Raw genomic sequence first — 27,108 nt, 5'->3', positions numbered from 1 at the left:
TTCAATAGGATACCTGGTGTCCTCCTCTGTCCTCCACATACACTTGCATATGTATTCGCACATGCTACATCTGCTTACTCGTGCACCAAAATAAAAACATTAAAAAAATAAATGAACAAAGAGGTACTTAGGGGAATTAAAAACACATTTGTACATAATACATGATTCAAAAAGAGATCTGCCCAATACACACACACACACACACACACATTAATAAGAGTCTGAGGCCAGTGAGATGGTTCTTGGGGTAAAGGAACTCGCTGCTAAGCGTGGCATCCTGAGTCCAATGCCTGTAATCTACCCAGTGGAATTAGAAATTTGACTCCTCCACACAAGCTCCTGGGGGCCACTCACCAATGTTAGATCACACATGCACAAATATATAGATGGATGGAGAGGGAGGGAGGCAGGGAGAGGGGGACTGAATATGAGAGGGAGACAGAGAGACAGGGAGACAGCTGAACGGAGACAGAGAGACAGGGAGTCTATTTAAACCTGGTCACTGCAAATGTAATTTTTAAATTGTTAAAAACAACTAATGTTTTAATAGTTTTGAAAGTGCTATTGGTCTTACCTAAGCTTTTTTTCTAGGATCATTGATGAAAACTTTGTTGATTCTGATTATTCTGTTTTTGCCAAATCAATGTGGAAAAGAGATCCTTGCTGTAGTCAGGCTCTTCCTGTGCAGAAGTGTGCATTAGTACCTGTATGTATGAGTCCCTGGGTTTTGATATTGGATATTGAAGCTGAATGAATTCTGAAAAACTGAGCTGAAGTCCCATTATTATCCCTAAAGTAGCTTCCTCACTGGAGGCTTAAGGAAGGGGGGGGGTGCTTTTTAATCTCCTTTTAGAGAATTTTTGCTTATGCTTCGTTTGGGTTATTGTTACGTACTTAGAAACACAATTCACAACAGAGTACAGGATACCTAACCATTCCTTGGCAAATACTGTTTCAGCCCTAGTAAATTACCTATAGGAGTTTTAGTCATGATTTATGTTCTGAGATTTTGGGGGGAAAAGGCTGTATGAACATAAATACTTAGAAGAAACATATAATCTTTAAGGTTCTTGAATATTTTCATCACATAATGTTCATTTAAAACATTCTTCAAAAGACTCTTCACTTCTATTTGTTGAACTTATCAAAAATTTCAGCTATGTACAAAATGTATAGCCATTTTACAACTCCCTTTACTTCTCTCTCTCCTCCTTGAGATTGTTTTAATATAAAACTTGGAATCATTTTATGTACGTAAATGATTCACCATAATAGAAAACAACAAATGATTCAACATAAACAATTTTCAAAGTATTAATTTTAAAAAAGAATTTGAGCTGAGTCTGGTGGTGCATGCCTGTAATTTCAGCTCCTGAAAGGTGGAGGCCAGGAGGGCTAAGAGTTCAAGGGCAATTTCAGCTGTATAAGGACCTTGAGGCCAACCTATGCTGTATGAACCCCTTCTGCAAATAAAACAGCTACACAAAAGTTTATAATTTTAGTATTTTATCTTTCCTCAGATTTTCTGAATGTCTCAATTCCTTTAGAATTGGATTATTCAAATCAAGATGGAAACAAGATTGAGCCATTTATCCATACAGTTGGTATAAATGAACATTTTTAATATCTACTATACTTCAGTTTTCTTTTGTTTCTTTATATATTTATTGAAAAAAGCAGATCAAGTGTCCTGGAATTTCTCAGGTCTGGGTGTGCCTGGCTGTGTTAGTGTGGTGTGCTGACATATTTTCCCATCTCTGGTGTCCGATGCCCACTGGCAGCCAGGGTGGAGACTTAATGAGACTGAAGTCCTGTTGGCAGTGAGCCTTTGTCCTTGATTAGGAATACTTGGGTGGCAGTTGGAGAGCATTTCCTCTTGCATCTCATCCAGTAACCTCTGATATCTGGTTGTAGCAATTTTTAATTTCATTCTAAGAATGTATAGTTAATAAGATGCAGTTTCTGCTCTATGATTTTTTTTTATTAATTACTGCTTTAGAATTGTTCATTTTAATTTATATTGCTAATAAACCATGCTCTTTACGCAAAACAAAATTATAACAACATCTTTATAGCTCTTTCTGAAACTTGTCTAATTTAGGTAGTTAAGATTGAAATATCAAACTGGCTGTACATGGTGATGTGCTCCTTTGATCCCAGCACTCTGGAGGCAAAGACAGGCAAATGTCTTTGTGAGTTCAGGTAGTAAGTTTCAGGCTGGTCGAGATTGTATAGGAAGACCTTGTCTCAGATAGATAGATAGATAGATAGATAGATAGATAGATAGATAGATAGATAGGATAGGCATTTTAGAAAAAGCCCATGTTCCCAGTTAGTTCCTTTATCAATCTTAATCTGCATGAGATCTGGTGTGGATCCTGGGAAGGAACATAAGGCATTGTGTGCCTGTAATCTTGACTTTAATATCTCATGATGACATTTTTTATATGACCTCTTAAGAACTTGTAGAAGACAAAACTGAAAACTAGGTACCTTTTCTTTTTCTCTTATTTTTCTTTTTTCCCCCTCTTATTTCCCCTCCCCCCCTTTTTTAAAAGAGAAAAGTAAGAAGGCATGAGACCCATTCTAAAAAATTCTCAAGAGGTGTGGTGATAACTGAGCTAATATGCATTAATGTCTCCTGAGTTGCTTGGGTAGTGCCTCTTCACTGTTGCTATAAAGGCCATGCCAAAGACCTGTTTATTTATATTTAAGGAACTAGGGAGATGCGTCTCTTGCTTTTCACAACTGAATCATATATCTTTTTCATTTCTGAGAATTTTGTGAAGTACCACCATTACTCTAACAAGACTCTCACTAATTTATTTGTGAGGTCTTATAAATCAACATGATAATATTTAGAACTCACCGACTTCTAACATGACTTCACACCAGAAGTTCCTGGAGCGCTTTAAAAAGAATGTAGCTAACTGTTTGTATCTCATATGCCACGTATACCTCTTCTGCTGTTGAAATTCACACTCCACAGGCAATATAATATACACACTGTGGCCCCATGACTGGGAACTGAAGAGACTCCGGGCTAGTAAATATTTATTTGAACTACTTGTTTGTTTTTTTGTTTGTTTGTTTATCTCTTTAGTTTATTTAATAACTGATGAGAAAGAAGAGGTGATCAGCTTTAGAAATATTTCATCTTGCCATCATGGTTTGAGTAGTGAATGCACCAGGAAAAGGACCCAATACCTCCTAAGATGGAATTGAAAATCTAAATGACAGTGACTGAATTAAGAGACATGTTTGAAATAGATAAGTGCTGAACAGCAAATGCAGGGGAAAATGTCAAAAGAAAGTCAGAAAGCTAGTGGGCCAGGACTGGAGTTGAACACAGCACTGTGGCACAAAGAAGCCACATGGTGCCCTTCCTTTTGTTCCATGATTCCCCTGAAGCGGTATGTTGTGTTCTGCTTCTCATCTCCACAAAATTCTTGACACAGTTGTTTGCCTTTCTGGAGCTGCTCTGCTATTCTCTTTTCCCCTGAAGCTACTTCAAGAATATGACCAATAGCTCTTGATTGCCAGGGCAGCGTTTTGTTTTCTTTAATCTCTTTTCTAAGACTTCTGTCCTGCGTATTCTTGTCTCACAGCAACTTGTGGGCTCTTCTTTGCTGCCTTTGAGGGTTGTTGCACCCCTCCCTTCCTGTGTCTTTGAGTTTCTCAGCGAACATGCTCATCTGGTGATCTTTCTTACCTTTTGATCAGATTTTTCTCAGTATATTCCCCAGTGTGGTTTCTCCCCTGAAATCCATTTTGTTTTGCCTTCCAAATAGAGTCACTTAGAGATACTCATTGGTCCTTCTCTAAAATGCTCCATAAACTCCATGTTTGCAGCAAGCTACCATTTATCTATGATGAATTCACAAAAGTAGGACCTTCACCATCTGTCCCTCTGCACATATTGAGTTAATCATGAGCTCTGTCTCTTATTCTGTATCTGAATGTCCCTTGTGTGTCCGCTTATCATTTTCCTATGACTATTGAGGAAGCTCACTTTCTCCCAACTGGCTTTGTTTAAAGCTTGAGACAATAGTCAATTTATTGGAGTCCATTTAAGCCTAGAATAATTCCTGAATGGGACAGTACTCCGAATCACAAGTGGTTCCAAGAGCCCTTTTCTGGCAATGGAAGGAGTAGTTGGGTCTTACAGGCTAAGCATGCAAACAATTTGAAGAAAATACTTGGTTAGATAGGGATTATCGCTGAGCGAAGATTAATGGAAAGTCTTCAGTTATCTAATAGATTGATTACTTGTCTTCCTGAAATTGGCAGAAAATGCCAAGTTAAATCACAAATTTACCCTGTTGTAGTTAGGATAAATTTGTTATTTGTTTACAGAAACAACCTGTGCAAGAGTATCTTTGATAAAACAGAGGGTTTTTATTGACAGGGGAAGGGGGTCAATGAGGATCTGGGCATAGTAACACAAATCCTTATAATCCTAGAGTTTGGGATCCTGAGGCAGGAGGACTTCAAGTTCAGAGCCAGCCTGAACAATATGAAACTTTGTCTCAAGCTAACACAAAATATATATGTTTTTGTTAATTGAGATTAGCTGTAAGCCTGCTAGCAGCAATATTTAGTAGTCTACAAGAAATCCCAAGCCAACAAGTAAAACAAGGGGATGTAAAACTCCAGGTTAAAACAATGGAACTATAGAGTTTGTCAGTAAATATTATGAATACATCCTAAGGAAAGGTGTTCCCTACCCCCATCTGTGGCTAAACCTTAGTCAGTGTTGTGTAGGGAAAATTAGTCAGTGTTGTGTTGCTGAAAATTCACGTTATACTCAGAGGGCAGTATTCCATAACAGTGTTTGTTATTGGGCTTACTAACTCTATAATAATCGAAGTGGCATAAAACTTTCATTTTGAGGCTGGAGAGATAGCTCAGCAGTTGAGAACACTGGCAGCTCTTCTAGAAGACCTGGTTTCAATCCCAGCACCCACATGGCAGCTCACAACTGTCTGTAAGTCCAGTTCTAGGGGATCTGACACCCTCACAACAATGCACATGAAAATTAAAACAACAAGAGCCAGTTTTCAACTTTGGGGAAAACATTAAAATTCTTACAAAATAATCAGAAGTATTAACATGTTAAATTTGTAATAAATTTTATTGGAAAGGTCTTAATTTTCTTGAAATTGATCTTTATATGGTTCAGGGGTCTTTTAAAGCAATGTCCAAAAGGATTTTTTTCATGCAATTTGACAAGCTAAATGGAAAGGCAAAGACCATGAGTAACAAGTATTGATAAAGAAGAAAGTAATATTGAGCAGCATAAAAAGGATTTGCTGTATCACATTAAGGCTTACTATAAATTAAGTTTGGATAATTGTAAAGAAATGCAGGAAAGGGGCGTGTATGACAGAATTGAGATTGGAGATCAGTGTGGTCCTGTTATCTGATATGTAACTACTCATATGTGACATTGACTTTGTGTATCACATCAATTACATTGTAATGGCAAATGCTTGTATGCTCAGTACTTAGGAGGCTGAGGCAAGATTATAGTAAGATGAGCCAGCCTAGACTACATACAAAGACCTTATCTCAAAACGAATATACATTAGTCACTTTCTGTTGTCTATTATCTAAAGAACAGGGCTAGGCAGTTGTAGCATTGGGAGGTGGCAGCAAGAGCATTGGAGATCATTGTCTGACTGGAGGCTGTCTTAAAGAAGACCCAGAAATAAACCCACACACCTATGAATACTTGATTTTTGACAAAGAATCCAAAACCATTCAATGGAAAAAAGACAGCATCTTCAACAAATGATGCTGGTCCAACTGGATGCAGAAAAATGAAAATAGATCCATATTTATCACCCTGCACAAAACTAAAGTCCAAGTGGATCAAAGACCTCAACATAAAACCAAATACTCTAAATCTGTTAGAAGAAAAAGTGGGGAACAGCCTAGAACTCATTGGCACAGGAGACAACTTCCTGAATAGAACACCAACAGCACAGGCTCTAAGAGCAACAATCAATAAATGGGACCTCATGAAACTTAAAAGCTTCTGTAAAGCAAAGGACACTGTCATCAAAACAAAACGACTGCCCTACAGATTGGAAAAGAATCTTCACTAACCCTTTATCTGACAGAGGACTAATATCCAGTATATACAAACAACTAAAGAAGCTGAAAAGCAGCAAGCCAAGTAATCCATTTAAAAATGGGGAACAGAGCTAAACAGAGAATTCTCCACAGAGGAATATCGAATGGCAGAGAAACACTTAAAGAAATGCTCATCCTCATTAGCCATCAGGGAAATGCAAATCAAAACGACCCTGAGATTTCACCTCACACCCATCAGAATGGCCAAGATGAAAAACTCAAGTGACAACACATGCTGGAGAGGTTGTGGAGAAAGGGGAACCCTCCTCCACTGCTGGTGGGAATGTAAACTGGTACAACCACTCTGGAAATCTATCTGGCACTATCTCAGACAATTAGGAATAGTGCTTCCTCAAGACCCAGCTACACCACTGCTAGGTATATACCCAAACTTTGCTCAAGTACACAAAAGGGATATTTGCTAAACCATGTTTATAGCAGCTTTATTTGTAATAGCCAGAACCTGGAAACAACCCAGATGTCCATCAACGGAGGAATGGATACAGAAATTGTGGTATTTTTACACAATGGAATACTACTCAGCAATCAAAAAGGAGGAAATCATGAAATTTGCAGGCAAATGGTGGGATCTAGAAAAGATCATTCTGAGTGAAATATCCCAGAAGGAGAAAGATAAACACGGTATATACTCACTTATATAGACCTATAAGATATGATAAACATAATGAAATCTATACACCTAAAAAGATAGTCAAGAGAGCGGATATGGGGTAAGATGATCAATCCTCGTTTAGAAAGACAGATGGGATGTGCATTGAACGTATGACAGGAATCTACTGAAGGCATCTGAAAGACTCTAACTAGCAGTATTTTCATAGCAAATACAAAGACTCATAACCAAACCTTTGGCAGAGTACAGGGAATCATATGAAAGAAGGGGAGTTAGTATGATGGGGAAAGGATAGGAGCTCCACAAGGACCAAATATATCTGGGCACAGGGTCTTTTCTGAGACTGATACTCCACCAAAAACCATGTATGGTTATAACCTAGAACCTCTGCTGGGATGTAGCCTGTGGTAGCTCAGTAACCAATTGGTTTCCCATAGTGAGGGAAACAAAGACTTTCTAACAGGAACTCAATGGAACTCTTTGACCTCCCCACCCACCCAAGGGAGGAGCAGTGCTGTTAGGCCACAGAGGAGGACTTTGTCGCCAGTCCTGAAGATACCTGATAAAACAGGATCAGATGAATGGGGAGGAGCCCCTCCCCCCCATCAGTGGACTTGGAAAGGGGCAGGGTGGAGATGAGGGAGCGAGGGTGGGATTGGGAGGGAATGAGGGAGTGGGATACAGCTGGGATACAAAGTTAATAAAATGTAACTGATAAAAAAAAGAATAAAACAATGGAGAACAAAAAAAAAATAAAAAAGGAAAGAAAGAAAGAAACCATGCAAGGGTGCTATAGATGGCTCAGCAGGTAAAAGTACTTGCAGCCAAGCCTGTAAATCTGAATTTGATACTTGGTACCATATAGTAGACGGAAAGAATCTGCTGTGTAAGTTGTTCTCTGATCTCCACATACATGCCATGGCACACCCCCCACCTCCTTTGGTTAGATAAACAAATAAATGTAATGTATGTAATGTAAAGTGCACAAACCACATGCAGACATGTGAAGGGATATGGAGAAATAACATTGGGATGTTTGTTTGTTTGTTTGTTTGTTTCTCAGGCAGAGCCTTGCTTGCTTCATAGCTCAGACTGGCCTTGAATTCACTGTGTACCCTAGTAAAATGTTCAACTTCACATCTTCTTGTCTCAGGCACCTAAAGGCTGAGATTACAGGTGTGTGCCACCATGACAAACAACATTAACTATTCTTTTTAAATAGTTGAAAAACTTGTCATATGATTCTTTCTTGCCAAAAAAAAAAAAAAAAAAAAAAAGTAGCCGTTTTCCTCCTGGCATTTTTGCTTGTCTTGGATGATCTCCCTGCTCTTCTGCACCCTCCCTGACTTGCACTGCTGCCAGTCCACCTGGCATTTTCTTGTCATGAGAGTCTGTTACCCTCTCTGTCCCTTTGCTTGGAAACTTTTCCACTCGTGGTCCTCTTTCTATACTCATAGTCACCCCCACATCAACCGCTAAAAAGTAGAAGCATGGATCCATGTATCTTTAATGTGAGGACTTAATAAAAAAGACAAATCATACATAAACTGCATGCCCTGTGCCTGGATTAATTTAGGTTAAAAAGGATGACTAAATCAAAGTTGAACACTACCTCTCTGAGCATTTGGAACTGGCCAGCTTTCCTTAGGCTGTGCCAAAGATACCAAACAGAATAGGCTTCCCTAGTGGGAGGAATTGATACGGAGATAGCAAACTGGCAGTACCATGATACGCTGCACATCAGAAAAATTTATTTGGTCTATACACTGTATTTTAACTTTGAATTTCTTTCCACTTAAAATATGAATAGTTGTTATATAAAAGTTAGTATTACTGGTTTTTCTGAAACCCTTATTGTAGTTTCTACTGGCAGCTGGTGGGTGGAGTTGAATGGCCAACATCAGCTTAAACCGGAGGGTTGTTTTCTGTGGCTCTCTCAGTGGATTTAAACCCTTTCTGTGTTGCCTGTTTTGCCTTGTAGACATCGAGCTTATCACTTGGATTCAGTTGATAAGGGAGGATGGTGCTGCCTGTGGGTAGATAGAGCATTCTCATCTGATATTTCAAGTTGTTTTGTATACTGGTTTGTTCTGTGTGTCCTGGTCAGCGGTTGGGAAGTAAACAACGTGCCTATCACAGTTCTGTCCGGTAATTTTATAGTTCTGTTAGAATATTCCAATGATTCGTGAGCCTTTCTCTTTCCATGTGGTGTTAGAATGTCAAGAGTTGGAATAGGCTTTCTGCAAGACAGGGGTCCCGGAGGACATGCTGCCCTAATACATACTGAAATGCAAAAGCTATTCTTGAGGGTTGTGCTCACACAGCTAGTAGTTCAAACAACCAACCACTTTGTTCAGAAGGTTTATCAACATCTCTTTCTTTTATTAATAATAGAGATGTTTTTTAAAGATGAGTGTAGGTCTTTGTAGAGGATATTGAGGTTTTAAATATGTAGTATTAATATCACTCACTTCATTCACCATTGCCTGACAGCGAGGGCTGTGAGGTCCAGAGCTTTAGACGCTGTTTCAGCTGTCCTTGAATGGTCTCTTGACACAGTTTCATGTTTTGAATTTGATGTTGTACATGTTTACATTGCATTTTTATAAACAAAATAAATCTGTATGGAGAAATGATCTATATGGAGGCAATAATTTCTGAGTTTGTCTTATAATTTTGACTATGTTGAGAAGCTTTTATTCTGTGTTACAATCGCTGATAGATCAACAAGGCCAGCAAGATGGCAGGTAGCAAAGCTGACTTTTTAATAGGAAGTCTGGCCTCATTTATTTCATTCAGTTTATGGATTTTTTTTGTGTGTGTGTGTGTTGCTCCATTTATTTTGACATCAGATACACATAACTTTATTATGATACAGATTCCAAAGCTATCATTATTTAAAGATACAGAATATTAACTCAAGAGAGACCTTTTTGGAGTTTCTAAATGTCTTGAGTAATAGGTAAATTTTCAGCCTAAAACCAGAAGTTCTACTTGTCAACTTACAGTATTTCCCACTTGCCATCTCAGTCTAGGATCCTATGTACATATTCTTAAGATTATAACCAAACTCTTGATTTTTAGGTCCAGTGAAACCCCTGTATCCAGTCCTACCCATCACCAGCGATCATGAAGCTAATGTGAGAGTGTGACATACATCACAAGACTCCATGGAGGCTCTCCCAGTGGTGTTCCTCAGAATTTCTTGTTATGTTTTAATGGACAAAATCAAACTTATAATTCTTTTTACCTTTTCTGTCTTATAAGGATATATGCAGCTTTCTGAATGGATATGGTTTGGGAAGCGGTGTGTTGCACATTTTCTTTTCTGAATGAAATAGCTGTAAAACAAGTATTCTCCATCTTCTGTATGTTTCGGATCTACTCTAATACAGAAGACACTGCCAGTACTTGCTAGACACCAGCATTTTTGTTCTTGTTCTTAGCTGCAGCCAAATGGCATGTAGGCACTTCTTCAGGCCTCCACACTCAGAACTGTCCCTTGTGTGTGCTGGCATGCAGTCAACTCCATAGAAGTCTCTCCTATTTCAAACGAGACCGCACTCACACGCCTTCAGGGGGCTTGCCTTTGACAAAACGTTAGATATCTACAATTGTACTGTGTATTTCCTTGACCTCATTAGTAGAACAAAATATTTAAATCCCCTGCCTTCCAGTTTTTGTAATGCAATTATAGGTCTGGTTTGTACCCACAGATTTCTATGACTGTTAAGTCAAAAGTTTTAAATCTCTAGCATTCTAAATAACCAGGCAAACTGGGAAAAAAACCCAACTGAGATTTTTTTTTTTTTAAACTCAAATCCAGAATTGGGGTTATTATCTTAAGGTAACTTAAGAAGGGTTAAAGTAACTGAGTAGATAAAGGTCTCTGCCACAAAGCCTGATGATCAAGTTTGATTCCCTGGTAGTCAGGTGGTGGGAAGAGAGCACCAACTTGCACATGTTTTCTCCTGACTTCTGCAAGCTCAGGCACCCACTGACACTCGCAAAAATAAAGGAGTACATGTAATTTAAATAACTGTTCATGATGAAAGACCAGTCAGTTTGTAAGTTTGTAGTTATGAAAGTGAGGGTCAGGAAGAAATTTATTTAAGACTACAGGACATAGGAGAGAATGTGCCTGTTAAAAATGAATGATCTCTGGTTGGATCCCAGTTTGGAAGAAACTTGCTGATCTGTATGTTGGAACAGTTGGAGAAAATTGAATTTAGACTAGCTGTCTGAGCATGCATTTCCTGCTCAGCTGTAATGAAGTGTAGGTTTTGTGTTTGTTATATGAAATTTGTAGGGTTAGAGGTATTTTAGGTTTCCAGAATTTTGGTTTTGTTTTATTTTTTATGTAGACTTCATTGAGTATGCCTCATTTAAAAGTCAGAATTCTATATTACTCCAAGGTATGAAACTTTTTGATCAACATCACAGTGGTCAAAGGTTTTCAGATCTTGGGGCAGTCTGAATTTTCAGGTTCAGGATGCTCAGTATATAGTATTTTGATAGGAAAACAGATTCTCCTTACTGCTTGGAGCCCATCCTCCAGTTAGAAAAGTAAGTCTTCATGATGTCAAACTTAATTTTGACATGGTATAGAAAATATGTATATGAAATATGATGAAAGATTTTTTTATTACTCATGACCGAATCTAGGTGATGGAGTTTGGGGTATTTTGTGGCACCTGGTTCATTTTTCTGGATATTTGAGGGGTTTCTGGCCATCTGATTAAATGATGAAGTCCATTCAGTAAGAGAAGCTTGAAGGATGTGAGCGCTCACTCTTGATGAGCTGCCCCTGCTTCAGAGGGGTCTTTGCTGGGGAGAGCTGTGCAGTGGTAAGTGGAGCTCCTCAGAAACCTGGGGAGCAGGGCATGTAGAGAAGTTCCTCCCAGCTTCCTCCATGCATGTTTTAGGGTGGAACTCTGTGCTGTGCACCATATTACCAACTTCCCTTGGCACCTGCAAGGGTCCTGATGTCACAGTGAATCCACTGAAAAACTAATGAGGCTGAATAGTTCGATAGTAATTCAAGAGGCTATTTTCTCTCAGTGACTTGACACTATAAATCACAATAACCAATGTAAATGACCATTCCTTTGAAATGTCTTAGTCACTTTTCTATTGTTATGAAGCCTAGGCCCCCTTGCTGTCTCTCTCAGTCTCTCTTAGTTTCGGTGTCTCTCTGTCTCTGTCTCTCTGTCTCTCTCTGTCTCTCTCTGCGTCTCTCTCTCTCTCTTTCTCCCTCTGCCTACAGATCAGGATGTAGCTCTTAACTTCTGTAGCACTATGCCTGCCTGCATGCTAGCATGTTCCCTGCCATGATGATAATGGCCTAAACCTATGAAATTGTAAGCCAGCCCTCAGTTAAATACTTTCTCTTGTCAAGGTGTCTCTTAACAGCACTAGAACAGTCACTATGACAGAAATTGGTACCAGGGCATATTGCTGTGACAGGCCTGACCATGCTGTTGGTTGGAAGGATATGGAAAACTTTGGGACATTGGACTAGGAAAGCAGTGGGGTGCTTTAAGTGTGGGCATAGTGGGCTATGCACATAGGAGCGTGGAAGGCAGTGCTGAATTGTAGGGGCCCAGGTCAAGAAGTTTCAGAAGGCAAAGGTAGTAGCAAGTGGCCTAGAAACTATTATTGGAACAATCTGTCCAGCCCCAAGTCTCCTTATTTCTAATAATAATACAGGGGAACAGTTTTAAGACAAAGTATTCTTTCTTAAGAGTCTATATACATTTTGTGAACAACTAGTGGAGCCCAGTAGAAAGTTTGTAGTAACTGATCCTTGTTTGAGCCTTCAGTGGGGAGTTGTAGGCTATTTGTAGATAAAGAGAGAGAAGAACATCAGTTCCTAATGAAGTATGGAATGCAAGAAGTAAAAGAGACTAAAGGTCATGGGTGCTGCCTAGAGGTGAGGAGAAAGATGTGCTTTCTAGTATGTGGGATTAATTAACTGACAAATATAAATTGTATCTAGGAATGGACATAGCTGGAGATCTGTGATGGAAAGAGACCTCCCTTATAAAGGCATGCCCCGCCCTGGTTCTTCCAAAATCTAAAGACAGTGTTCCCCAGCAGAGGGTCACAATAGTGAGTGAGAAAACTGTGATTTGTCAGTGCCTAGTGACCTTAGAACATAAATGCCAGACGGTTTTCAAGTAAAATACATTTCCTACTTACCTATCTTCTCCGCAGTCTCCTGTGAGGGTTTTTAAATCTGTGTTTTATTCTTTGACAGTTTAATTCATGTTTACAGTGAATTTCAGTCATTTCAACAACTACCACCTCCCCCTCCATCAACCTTTGTCTTCCTCCACTCCTCCAGCTGCAGTCCTTACCAGGTTCCTTCCTCCTTCAATGTCTTCTGTTTGTGCTGCCCCCTGAGCTTGGTAGGATTGCTTGCGTGAGCACGGGAAGAGGTTACATACAGGAACATGAACAACTTACCAGTGGCTACACCACAGCAACAGTGACAGCCCTTCTCCCAACACCATTAACTGTAATCTTTCAGGAAGGAGTGGGGCTTCAAGTGCCCTTCACATGACATGATAAATGCTGATGTGCTCAAGCATTTACAGGTCACCAAGCTCTAGTGAGTGTGCCTGGTTGTAACGGCCATGTCATGTCCAGACTTCATTTTGCAAAACACTTTCTCATCTCCCATTTCTTCTAGTCTTTTCTTCCATTCTTCCATCATTCCCTAGCCTTTGAAAGGAGAAATTCAATGACGTATTTAGGGGTAAGTACTCCAATATCTCCTATTCTTGGTAATTCTGCCAAGAACAATTAGTACAATTCCCTGTACTATTTGTGTCCTGCTGCAATAAGAAACATCCTTGACAAGGCTAAGACCCTAACTTGGTTTTCTGCATTTAGAACAAAAGTGTAGGCAGCTGGGCAGTGGTACTAAGTGGGGAAGAAACAGACCTCCTGGATTCTTCGCCCTATTACTGTTATCTTCAGAGTGGTGGAGCCTTGGTTTAACCCTGAGTAAGTATAAAACTTAAGCGGCCAGCTGAACTTTGTAAACTCAGTTTCATTAAGAACAAAGATAAGAATATAGTCTTTATCTCCCCTTGTTATCTATGGAAATGGAATACATCTCCCAAATTACTGTTTCAGTAGCAGTAATTTCCTGTTTGTATACCAAGTTTAGTTTGCCTAAAGAACTGACACAAGTACCTTTTGTGTTTAATCTCTTCAAGTTTCTCTTTAAACAGTAAAGTTTCATATGACTAGTGGAATTAGATTAAGCAGGTGCAAATATTTTTTTTTAACATGTTAAACTTACCATTTCATTTGAAGGACCATGAGGCTCTATTTCCTGAGAGTGTTAATAATAATATTGGCCGCTTTAGGAGTGATTCTTGCACGTAATTTTCTCTCAGGGGATATAAGTACACAGGGCCAGATTCTGTTCTGGTGATTTCTCTAACACACCACTTGGACTATGCCTTATATTACTTTCTATAAGAGGAGACATTATATTGGATCCTTCTTGTTTAAGATTGTTTTCTGGTTCGGATTCTTGGTGTAGAGTTTCTTTATCAGTTAGGTAGTATTTTCCAGATAACCGACTTATGAGCTAAGAGCAGTGGTTTTCATGATCAGCCTTACATTTAGCACCTTCTGATAATTTGCTCAGATTTTTTTTTTTCAGGAAGTGTTTGAAACTTTGAACAGGCCACTGGCATCTTAATTGCCTAGACCCACAGACAAGCAAAGGCTATGGCACATTCTCTTTCTTGTTTAGTCCTCTGTAAGACTCATAAATAATTATGTAAAAAAATCACTTCTAAATTTTGATGGGTTCTTAAGTTTCTTTAAAGCACTCAAAGAAATACCAACTTTGTATGTGTTTTTAAAAACTTAGCAGAGGCTAGCAATGTGACTGAAATACAATCTGATTTTTCCTGGATCAGGGAAACTGTGTTTGATCACTGTAAGTCTGGAGATTATCCTTTTGTGGATGTCACTGTTATTTCACAATCTGCATGACTGAAGCAATTGTGCTGTCAAAGCCACTGCATGTTTAGACAGAGCATCACTCCTTTGCTCTGCCATGTCCTGAGCCTGCTGGCAGGGTGGTGGGAAGGATAGTAAATGTAGAAGAGGAACCTCCTTTGGTTGTGTTTTAACTATACACGTGGTTTCAGAGCAACCTTTGTCATGAAGTTAAAAACTGTAGGGACTTGATTTCCCTGGAGATGGTCTGCTGGATCTCAGTCTCTGTCTTGAAGACTTAGCAGTTTTGTGAGTTGTCTCAGCTCTGGGAAACTTTCACCCTCTCTCTCTGTGGTAACTAGAAGCACTATTACTTGACCTTTTTAGAAAAACTCAGCAACCCTTCTTTCATAACCCAAGGGAAACTGAGGAGAGATACAAGAGAAAAGCGGGGAAGGAGAGACAGAATTGCTTTCTGCGGCTTGCCTGAAGCCCTGTTCACACCTTGGTAACAGCGGCAGTGTCTCCATTTTCATAGACAAGATTCACTGTTTGGGGCAAAGTTTATGCAGTGGCGATAGCATGTACATTTTTAAGGGAAGCATAATATTTCACAATATACCCTTTAAAAATATTCTGCTCTTGATGGATTCTGCTCTTCTTTTCTTTGGCTCTAATTTGAGACCATTGTGAAGAATGTTACTATGGAAATATACGTATTTGCATAGTTTCAACATTAGGTGTTGAGTACTGCTTCAGAATGGCTGTGCCTATTTGTATTTCTGTCAACAGCATATGAGAATGCTGATTGTCCCAAATATTTGCCAACACTTCATGTGGCCTTTTTTGTTATCTGTTCTGGTGAATTGGGAGTACAAGGGTATGTGCTTTTTTTGGTGTATTGTTTTGCTTGTTTTTAGTTCATGCAGTATTTCTTACATTTCATCTTTTATGAAGATGTGACTGCACGTGAATTTAGGAGTAACTTATTTACAAAGCATACTCATTTTGAATAAATACTAAAAACTATTCTTTTAATGTTTGATAAGCAGTGGATGTTAGAAGGAGTCAATCTATCATTCATTTGAAATTATTACTTTTCAGATGTGTTAGACTTCGTCATTTGCCCCATTCTGCAGATGAAGTGACCAAGCCACTGCTTGTTTTGGCTGGGCCTCTCAGAAGAGCTAGTGTGGTAACACTGCTTTCTGTGCTTACATGTGACCTCTGTTAGTTCTTTTATTTGTTAATTATTGAGTGTAATCTGTATGACAGGCAGTGGGCAGGACCTTGGAATTGGCATGTTCATAATCTAATGATATCACTTTCATTTTACAGGTTACGGCTTTCAGATCTCAGCCTATTTCCTCAAGAGGGGAATAGCCCTTCGCTGTATCCAGAGCTCACAGAATACGGGTAAAGATCTGAGGGCTGGAAATAAGAGAACAAATATTCCTGTCTGTTTCTATGACTACATCATTTAGTATATCAGAGCATATATGATCTCTCATGCTCCATTCATAGTGCTTATTGTCCATGAAAGCACAGAGATGGACCACAGTGCACTTTATTTTTCTGGTACATCACAGCATTTTCACTGGGCTTCAGAAGTGACTCAATGAACAAGTGAACTATGAATCATTTTGTCAGGGTAAGTGTGTCCCATAGCCTTTGGAAAGGGGAAAATGAATTACAAGAAAACACTTTCCCAGCCCTGAGCAAGCAAACCTTCCATAAGTATTTAATGAGGCCAGTTCCCAACCCTCAATTCCACAAGTCATGATATGGAAAATGATTGATATGTCCAGTCAACTACAGTGAAGTAAGGAGATAATGGCCAGTGTCTCTGAATAAATCTGATCTTAGAAAATGTAGCTTAAGCAGAACATGGTAGCACATGCCTGTAATCTCAGCACTCAGGGAAGCAGAAGCAGGCAGGTCTGTGAGTTTGAGGCCAGCCTGGTCTACAAGTGCATCCAGGACAGCCACAGCTACAGCTACACAGAAAAAAATCCTGTCTCGAAAAACCATGGGGGAAAAAGAAAAGAAAAAGAAGACAGCAAAAAAAAAAAAAAAAAAAAAAAAAAGAAGAAAAGAAAAAAAAATGTAAATGTAAATGCAGCTTAGCTATTTTAGACATACCTTATGAATATAAGCTATGAAATGGACTGAGAAACTACCTTCATGGAGGTTTTTCACAGAATATTCATGATTGTACTTTCTTAACTTTTAAATGTTGCTCAAATATATTACCCTCTTTTAAAAAAGTTATTTTTATTTTCTATGTTTGCCTGCATGCATGTATATGTGTGTCCCAGATACATGCTTAGTGCCCTTAGAGACTAGAAGAGGGCATTGGATCTCCTTGAACTCGAATTACAGATTGTTTTGAGCCACCATGTGGGTGCTAGGAATCGAACCCAGGTCCTCTAAAAAAATCTCCTAACCACAGAGCCATCTCTGAATGCTTGGAGCATCACTGTTAGGTAGTGGGAACAAGTGAGGCAGCAGGATGGAGCTTTTACTTAAGAGCAACTGACCTGTTGTGCTGAGGTACATGGTTTAGGACATTAGTCAGCAATGAAACAGCAGTGGCCCAGGGCTCAGGAGAGAACCACTCCTGAACATCAACCCTAGGTGTTTTGGTACACTCTAACCTAGCTAAGTGGAATAAGGTGTTGCCTGTGTTCATTGTGTGTTTGTATAATTAACATCTTTGAACCAAATGGAAGTGTGTTGCTATTTCACTCAGTATCTCACATGCACTGTACTGAAAGGGTTCACTTACCAGCTTTATAACTCTGTCTTAAAACATGGTCACCTCTGAGGGGGAATTTTCCTGTTTTAGAAAAAGTGCCTGTTTTGTATAAACAGTGCAGCAAACACAAAGAGAAGAAGAATTCACTCATTCAGTCGAGATAGGTTCTGTTCATTGTTCATATCTGTTCACATCACTCATTCAATCGAGATAGGTTCTGTTCATTGTTCATATCTGTTTTACATCACTCATTCAATCGAGATAGGTTCTGTTCATTTTCATATCTGTTCACATCACTCCTCCAGACATGGCCCCACAGTTGGTTGGTGGTTGGTGGAAGTATAGATGGACAAACAAGGCAGGTGAAAGAAGTGATGATGTAGATGGCATTATCAATATTGTGAGCACATCATTGACTGAAGGGGTCCTTATCCTGTGCTCCATTCATCTTTTCCCACTTGGAAGTAAGTGGCTTTGCTGTCAGAATCTGCAGAGGTGGATTGCTGTGACTTCAGTCTAATACCATCTCTACTGTGGCATACTTAACCATCAATTCCTAAGAGAAATAGTTGTTTCCATATTTTGATTCAGCTTAGACGCTTGCTCTCTAGTGCAGAATTAGGCCTCTGGTTTTCTCCAAGAGCAACTGACTAGGAAGATGATGAAACTAACTAGGAAAAGCATGAATGGCTCACATTTTTAGATTTGTGACTCACATTCTTCTTCTTTCTCTTTTAAGTCTATATTCTGATTAGAAAACATTGGTATTTCTTCCCAAAGAGGAGTTCTAAACAGAAAGCAGCATACTAACCTGGAGCACAGTTAGAACAGCCCGGAAGTTCCATGTGCCATAATAGTTCAGTGACTGGGGTAGACCAGTTTGCAAACTTTTGGCTCTTCCTTAAACTCACTCTGCCCAAATGGTGGAAATGCTGTAGAAAGAATAAGGGGGATGAGACTCCAATCACATGTATGTGAATATTGCCATACAAAAAGTTAACAGGAAACCTGGGAACAGTAATTTCTATTTGCATGGTGTTGGTGCTTTTAGAAACTTGGTCTTCTTTGTTTTGTACAGAACTTCGTATATTTCCTGAGAGATTTGTGGTCTGTGTTAGTCACCTTGCATTCGGCCCTGATACTTGGGCAAACCAGAATGAAAAATTGGTATGTATGAAAAAAAATTTGTAAGTAAGAGAATCTGCCTCGTGCTAAGTGACCGTACTGGTGGTTGTGGTGGTGGTGTGTGCATGTGTGTGTGTGTATACGTATGCACACACATGAGGGGGGGCTGTCTTCTATTATTAACCGTTTAGCATGTTTTAAGAGACCAGAGATGCCCTACCTCCTGTTTTGCATACTAACATTGATCAGTTAATGAGTTGATTAATATGTTGGGTTTTTGTTTCTTTCCCCCAAAGCCCCAAATATGTAGTTTGATAAATAGCATCTTATCACTTTCCATTAAAGCCTTGATGGTGTTTGTGATCATATATAAATGAAAAGAATAGAAAATCTGTGCTTCTACTGGAAGTTTCCGTTGGGGGTCAGTGGCTTCTGAATTGTATTCCATGGTGAATCATTGACATTTCCCCTGAGAACTAGTGTTTCTCCCCAGTGTGTTATTTCATAGCTAATAGAGTTCATTTTCTCTTGCTCTCTCTTCTCATGCTAAGCTTGAGCTTTGTCAGGGCCTTCCTTGTTCTGTTACCCTGGAGTTCTCTATTCAGACAAATAAATGTAGAAACCCTACTTAGTGTTGTAGCTTTTGAGCTTAATATGTGCTCTTAACAGTGTCCCTGCTATGCCTATGTGTGTCTTGCTTCAGTCACAGTTCAGTCTATTTAACTTGTCCTTAAAAAAATAAAGAAAAAATTTAGGTCTATGGTTTGAACCTTCAGTGAACAGGAAAAAATATATGTAGAGAGAATACATTAACCCAGCCATAAAGTATGACATTATTATTATGCTTCTAAAATAATTTACGAGGATATTAGATTATCCCTGTTGTTTATTATTTTTTAACCCATATGTGATTTGAAATTTGGCTCACATAGTATAAAATGAGCTTCTTATCTCATCTTAAGTAAATACATAAGAAAAGTGTTTCAGAGCTTCTATAAGACAATAGAGACCCAGAAGAAGTAAGAGCTGAAAACTCATCCTTGCGTTTAGTTCCTTTGGTTTAGTTCCTTTGTTTCAGAAAGCCAGTGCAACCCTTGTATTTCCTCTCCATCCATCAAATATACTCTTCAGATGTGCATAAAATAAGATCAGTAAAGCAAATTTAGCCAAAAGCATTAAGCGTTTATTTTTTGAAATATTTCCAAGACATTGCATTATCTTAGTAGATTAATAAATACTAGAGTAACTCTGTTGGCATATAGTTTAAGAAATATTGATTAACGGATTTTTTCAGAGCAAGAAAGAATTGATCTATGGTTTAAAAAAAAAGTTATTAACTCTACCAGAATCTTATTACTTGCAGATGGGATACAGGAAAAATCAGATCTTATATCTGATGTGTAATGTTAATACTTGATATCTTAAATTATTAAGAAGGAATTAAAGCATCTGAATACAAATGAAACATTATCCCCTTAGGGGTCTGGTATTTGTGCAGATGTAAGCTTTCTGTAGCTGCTGTTATATGAGTCCTGTAATCCAGTAGACATCCTAATTATTCTTAACCAGCCTGAACATCTTACATGGGAAATTCAGTTTCCTTTTCGTTAACATGTTCTGATCTTTAGTGAGTACACTATCAAAGATGACCACATTAGCTCACAAGAAAAATGCCATTTATATCACCTGGTTTTTCATTGTTTTTGGTAGCTCTTTTTGGTCATATCTCTCTTTCCCTTCATATACACACTTTCAGAAGTCAGTACTACCAAACAGCGCCATTGCCACATGTGTTCTGACCTCAGCTGAGCACCTCCCCTCCTCAGGGCCTTCAGCCCGGCTATTTCTCAGGTATGTTGTCCCAGAAGCTGTGAAATATCCAGGCTGTCCTATATGTCCCTCAGCAAGCCGGTCACACTCACTTTCTGCTCTTGATATCTGACATCTTCCGAGTCTACCTGTCTCAGCTACTTATGGCTCAATAAACAACTCTTCCTGCCCTGGTGCCTCCTGCCAGAGAAAGTAAGAAGAAATTAATTCTCATGATTTACTTCAAATACCCAAAGCTAGTGATCACCGCGCCCCCCCTCGCCCCTCTCCCCCCACACGCAAGGACTTGGATTTCTTTTCATTTTACACTGACATTTACAAAAGGCACGGTCTGTCTCATTTTCTCCTAGTCATTCTCAAGGCATTTCTGACTAGGCAAGGCCTGGGAACTTGGCTCCCCATGTAGCTATATTGGCAATAAACTTATGATTGTTTATATAGCTTGCTGTTTTGCATCCACAGAAGTGATGGGGGAATGATCTTGCACCTGAGAGCAGCTTCAACCTCTCATTGGTACTATAGCCATTAGGGAGTTTCCCCTTAGTTCCCTGTGCTCTCTGGATTACCTTTGTCTTAAGGGAGGGTTTTTTAGGAAATCTAGGAACATCTGTTGGAAACTACTTTGTCCAGGGAGTCTTTCAGTCTTCAGCCTAGGGAACCAGCAGCACTGAACACCCAGTTCTTTAAGATAGCTGCATCGAAGAACACGTACCATATCAGACAGCACAGAGGGGCAGAGAAACCCAACTTCCTGTACAGAGCAGTGAGAGTAGTTCTTGCTGCTGCTTTACCACCGTGCCAGAGAAGTCTGTTCCCCTTCTGTCAACTCTCTGTCCATGTGGGGACAGACAGTAGAGGAAGGTCCTCCGTGTTGCAATAGCACTACGCTGTGTCCATGTGCTTAGGATGTGGGAACTGAGCTGTGTACTTTGGAAGGCAAGGGCGTTATTATGAAATGAGTCACTCTATTTTTCTTACTAGAGTTTCTCATAAGAAATCTCAAAGATTTTGTAGCCTCCAGTTTGACCTACTGCTGAATGTAGAGCCAAAGTGTTTGTTTCTGACAGTTCTTACCTTTGTTGTTCTGTTAACTTTTTCCTTAGCAATATAAAGACCATCAAGTTGGATTTTACTGTACTTGGTTATATTGTGCAATATTGGCTTCCCTCCTTTTTTTTTTTCTTTCTTTCTTCCTTTTATCCTAAACTTAAGTCTCCTGTGTAGGGACTGTTCTTTTTTGGTTGTAAAGCCCTGGAGGTTTAGAGAAATCCGAAGTTATGTACTAGTTTCTGTGACTTCTTTATTGAAGTTATGTAAATAACCATGAGCCACTGTATATATCTGGGACATTTCAGGGTCATTGCAAAGCTACTGTTTGATTGTGTGTTGGTTACAAGCCACTCCTAGTCTCTGGAGACCACGGTTCCCATCCACTCTGACCATTCCATGGAACAGAATGTTCTGGGTGCTGGGTCTATACCAGTGGTCTCTGCTCGGTTTCAGTGGCACAAAAACAAGAAAATGCTGTTGCCCTCTAGCTGCTTACAGTCTGGGAGACTGCTACCGAGTGTCATGCTCACCTAACGTCAGTCAAAGCCTGAAAGCTGTGAATTTGGGAAGAAAGCCCAGACTTTAGACCTCCACTCTTGCTTTTAAAGCTGTGATGTCAAAGTCTGAGATCCCTTCTGAAAGTCAAGACTGATGCTCAGTGTTAGTGAGCAAATGTTAGTGAGCAGATCCATGCACTAAGGCTTTCTGTTTTTCCATCTTGTACTTCATCTGAGGTGTAGCTGAGCTGTGAAACTAGGTGTAAAAATTACACTGGTGCATGCGTGCACACATGTTCACACAGCCATCAGGGCAGGGTCCTCCACACAGCACAGACTACATAGAAGGACTACTAAGAGGCCTGAAAATCAACAACATTCAAACGCTAGGTTGAGTACATCTTCTAAGCCAGCCTGTGTTAAAAAGAAAAAACCTTCTTACTCATAAATATAAGATTGAAGTAAAGATTAGTCTCAAGTAATAATCTACTGTAGATTGAGTTGTATTTAGCATGAGTCTTATATTCCTCAGATGTGCATAGTCCAACCTCTGCTGGCCGAGTCCTGCTCTATATGAAAGAGAGGTGTCACATTATCTCAAAAATCCTTTCTCATGTGGAATTTCTGTCAGAAAAAAAATATGAAAATGCACTAAATTTTTAAAATAAATAATTTTAATGTGATTTTCATATAAGATATATTTTTTAATGTAACCGTAATCTTACAGAATTGAGTCACATTTTATTCTAGGAAATAAACAAATGTTATAAGAAAACATTTAGACATGTTAGGCCTTATATTTTTAAAACAGGAGAAATACAAATTAGTTTAAAAGGGGGGGGGGAAGAACAGAAGAAATGTACTACTTAAAAATTTGAGTATACTTATTAACTTCTGTGCCTGGTGAGAGGAGCAGAAGTCCCTGACTTTTCCAGGGTTTGTATGGAGTATCATGGAATTTAAGAGTCCATTCTTTTATATATATATATAATTTTTATATATACATTCTTTTATATATATATAGTTAATACTATATAAATGTTTTTATTTTATTTTTTATAATAATTTTTATTTTTTTATATGAATCACAGGTTATGTACTTTGTATCCCAGCCATAGCCCCATCCCTCATTCCCTCCCAATCCCACCATCTCTCCCTCATCTCCTCCCTGCCCCTTTCCAAGTCCACTAACAGGGGAGGTCCTCCTCCCATTCCATCCGACCCTAGCTTATCAGGTCTCTTCAGGACTGGTTGCAATGTCCTCTTCTTGTCTGTGATTATACTTCTATTTCATGGCAAAGTAGAAGTACATGGAACCGCCAAGATGTTCCTATAACACTTGCAAAAAGAGCCTTGAATTTGGAGGAAAGGGTATTTATTAGTGCCCATTTTCTAATATTTCTAATTTGGTTCTTCCTTAGCAAGTAGAGATCAAAATCCTGTATGTTCGTTACACCAAAAGATTAAATACAAATATGCACAAGGAAAGTGGAAATTACCCCTTACTCTTGCCCAGTCTTTGTTGCCAACCTGGTCTTTATTTCTTCAGGCTTTTAGTAACTAAAGTCATGTCTGTTTATTTCAGCTAGGACCCTGTTCACGTTAGGGCATTACAACTTTCCTGTTGATGGCCTAAGGGTGACATATTTCTAATGACTGTATAATATATCCTTATCAAGGAAGAATTCTTAGTTAGCTTATCATTTGTTTTTCTATTATTTGTCATTGATGTGTGGCAGGAGGGTCTGTGTCTTTTCCATAATGATTTCTACCATTTCTATCATTTTCCAAATGAATTCTTGATGTTGTATTTTTATATAAAACAAGTATTTTTCTACAATTTATTAGCTGGAGGGTAGGGTCCTTTTTTTTTTGTTTTCCTGTGTGTTAATCAGCACCATGCTAATCGTGGTCTTTAGATTGAAAGGAAAGCTTGATCCTGTTGTTTCTACTGATGAGCTTCACCGCCTAGATTTCATAACAATCCCTTCTGGGACAGTTCCACTTTTGCCTCTGAGGATGAAATATTACTGATGTCACTAAGACATTGGTGCTCTCCAATGAAAATAGCTGTCATCTGCATAGGGTAGGTCTCAGTTGAAGGAATACTGGGACAATGTCACTAAGACATTGGTGCTCTCCAATGAAAATAGCTGTCATCTGCATAGGGTAGGTCTCAGTTGAAGGAATACTGGGACATCCTGACAAAAGACAAGATTTAGGCACTAAGTTGAATATGCCTCTTAAGTCAGGCTATTGTTTAATGCAAAAGAATTTTCACGGTGCTAGCTACCTATGGAGGCTGACTGTCCATTCCTTCTCCATTTAGCTGGTCTCAGGATCAGACCATGGTCAACAGATAGTAAAGGGACATATTGGTGCCATCATAGGACAATTCCCCTTAGCAGCTGTCCTCCCCACTGCCCTTAAAAGGGTTGGCAGGTGGCTGATCTAGATGAAAGTGCTAGTGATAAAGATGTTCTTTGTTAGTTCATTTTTCTATATGATGACACAGAAAATTAGGAAAATATTTTTGAGATAAGATTATTTTTAAAGATTAAATATTGAATATTTGTTATAGTAATCTAAGGTCTTATTCTCCTTTCCTAACAATAAAATTTGCCCAAATGTTTAACCAGTAATATTGCAAATGGGATATGTTGTATGTCATCACCTGAAGGTAACCTGCCCACTACTGAATTAGAAGACTCTAAGAAGATTGTTAATTAGTGAGGGCAATAGAAAATGACATATCTGGCACTCTAATCCTCTGTGCTTGTTTTGCATAATGTCCCTTCTATGTTCAGAGACATGAAATGTCTCCTTAGTGACCAATTATTATACAGATTAATTAGGAAAGACAAATTGTGGAATAGAACACAGGGAAAAGTATTGGAGTTAAAATGTAAAGACTTCCTTGACTAATGCAGCCCCCATCAGTTGTTGGAGGACCTCATTTGGCATTACAAAATCAGCCCCTGACTTGGTACACAGAGGTAAATGTGGTATGGATTTTTGCAAGCCTTGCTAAGTTCTCCTAACAGTTAAATGAAATAAAATACATGAAAGTGGGTTATAAACTGTGAGCACTGGCTGCTCTTCCAAAGGTTCAGAGTTCAGTTCCCAGCAACCACATGGTGGCTCATAACCGTCTATAATGTTATCTGGTGCCCTCTTCTGGCCCACAGGCACACATGCAGGCAAAATACTATATAAATAATAAATAAATTTAAAACAAAACAAAACTCTGACACAATTGTGAGTACTAATTATCATCTTTAGTTCCTTCTTTCCCAGAGAAGTATTCATAGACATGCCACACTGCTAGGTTAGTGGCTGATTGCATGTCCTCCTCGGGGTCTAGAAATGACAATATTTACTTTGTAAAACTCATCCATGCACACATTTTGTTCTCTCAAGAAGTTAGGTCCTTGTTTTTGTGTACCTGTACTTATCCGAGCTGCGTTTTCCAGTAAAAGCTACGTGATCAGTCCCCATGTAGTTAGCCAGTCATGAGGAGCTCAACTGAGCAGTTGTGGAGATCACACAGCTGAGTACCTAGGGACTATAGCAGCTGTCAGGAGGCTCCTGTGGGGAGGATACTCTAGGCAGGAAACCCAGTCATTTCTCTAAGGTCTTAGGAGCTGGGAGATAGCAGATTCTTCAGGCCTCAATTTCCAGGCGGGTGTGCTCCACAGAACACCCACAGTGACGGCACAGATAGAATTCAATGTGTGAATGGGTTACATTTGGAAAATACATTAAAAATCAGATGATTTAGAATGCACCACTCGTTTTCCCAAGGAAACATTGTCTTGATAGGGATGAGGTTCCCAGACAAGTCCACAAAAGCTGTTCCTATCAGGAGATGGGAGTCTTGGAAAGAGGGGTCCTGAATGTGCTCAAGGAAAATAGCAAGAGCCATTTCTTCCATACCCCCAGGCAGAAAGCCAGCTTCAGAAAATTTGAAATGAGACAGATGTCTGTGATGTCTTGTCTTTGGCCTTTCACCTCTTTCCCACTAGCATCCTGGCTTCTTTAGCCTGTCTTTTAGCCAGCCCTATTACCTGTGTATGTGGAACACATTATACCTACCACTCTCCTCTTCCTTTTTGTCTAAGGACTTGAGCTCAGCCACATGAGATGTCACAGCATTCTGTACTCTGAGTGAAGGCTCGTTGTGGTTGCCAAACTATAGACATTGTAGAGGAGGTACTTTAACAGGGGGACCCTAGAGATAGGCCAAGTGGCCCTAAGGTAATTCACAGTGTATTTTAATGTTTATCTGATCAAAGTTAAATAAATTTTATATAACTCTAATAGTGGGCAGTAGATGCCTATGTCAGCCACAGACCCAAACCTATCTATTCTTTAAAATACCATGTTACATCATACTTATCTGCACCAGAGATTCAATAGTAGCCTAAGGTAAGTCAAGATTTATTCTTAGGTTCTCAAGGATAGGCAGATGTAAACTGGAAAATCCCTGTGAAACGTATACTTGCTGCAAGATAACTTCTTTGATTTCTCGCAGATAGCATTTTTAGAGCTGCATTCCGTGCAGTAACTTACAGGTATTTCCTGGATTTGTATACAGGATCTCATGTATCCCAGGCTACACTCAAATTCACTGTGTAGCTGAGGATGATCTTGACCTTCTAACCCTGATGCTTCCACCTACTCAGTGCTGGAGTTACAGGTGTATACCCCCATGTCCAGATTATGTAGTGCTTGGACTCTAAACCTAGGGCTTCATGAACACTTGGCAAGCACTTTATCTGAAAAGAGCTATATCCTCAGCCCTCTGGAAGTAAAAATGTTAAATTATTTCAAAGGAAATGTCTGTATTATTTGTGACTTACCCAAGCAGCACAGTCCACAAACCTAGCCCTCTCTCCCTTCGAGATCCAGTCTTTCGTGGAAACAGAAGAGCAAAAGGCTTAGAGGAGGAACTCAGGACAGAGATTTGTAGAGAAAAAGACTCCACCCTCGCTGTGGGAAATGGGCAGATGACTTGAAGTCACAGAACTCTGAAATGAAATCACAGAACTCTGAAAAATGCCCGTTTCCTCTCTCACACAGCTCCAGCTAACAGCAGGTGATCTCTGTGCCAC

General features: G+C 39.3%; 1 protein-coding gene across 1 annotated transcript in view; it reads left to right on the top strand.

Moving 5' to 3' along the window:
* Slx4ip (SLX4 interacting protein) overlaps positions 1-27,108 on the top strand; it is a 174,940-nt gene that overhangs the window by 136,380 nt on the left and 11,452 nt on the right. Inside the window, exons 5-6 of the mRNA XM_060383199.1 lie at positions 16,073-16,150; positions 18,571-18,659. Of these exons, the coding sequence (XP_060239182.1) occupies positions 16,073-16,150; positions 18,571-18,659 (167 nt within the window). The remainder of the gene's footprint in view (positions 1-16,072; positions 16,151-18,570; positions 18,660-27,108) is intronic.

Source organism: Meriones unguiculatus, chromosome 4, assembly GCF_030254825.1.
Source record: "Meriones unguiculatus strain TT.TT164.6M chromosome 4, Bangor_MerUng_6.1, whole genome shotgun sequence".
Lineage (NCBI taxonomy): Eukaryota > Metazoa > Chordata > Mammalia > Rodentia > Muridae > Meriones > Meriones unguiculatus.
This window is presented reverse-complemented; position numbering and strand designations above follow the sequence as displayed.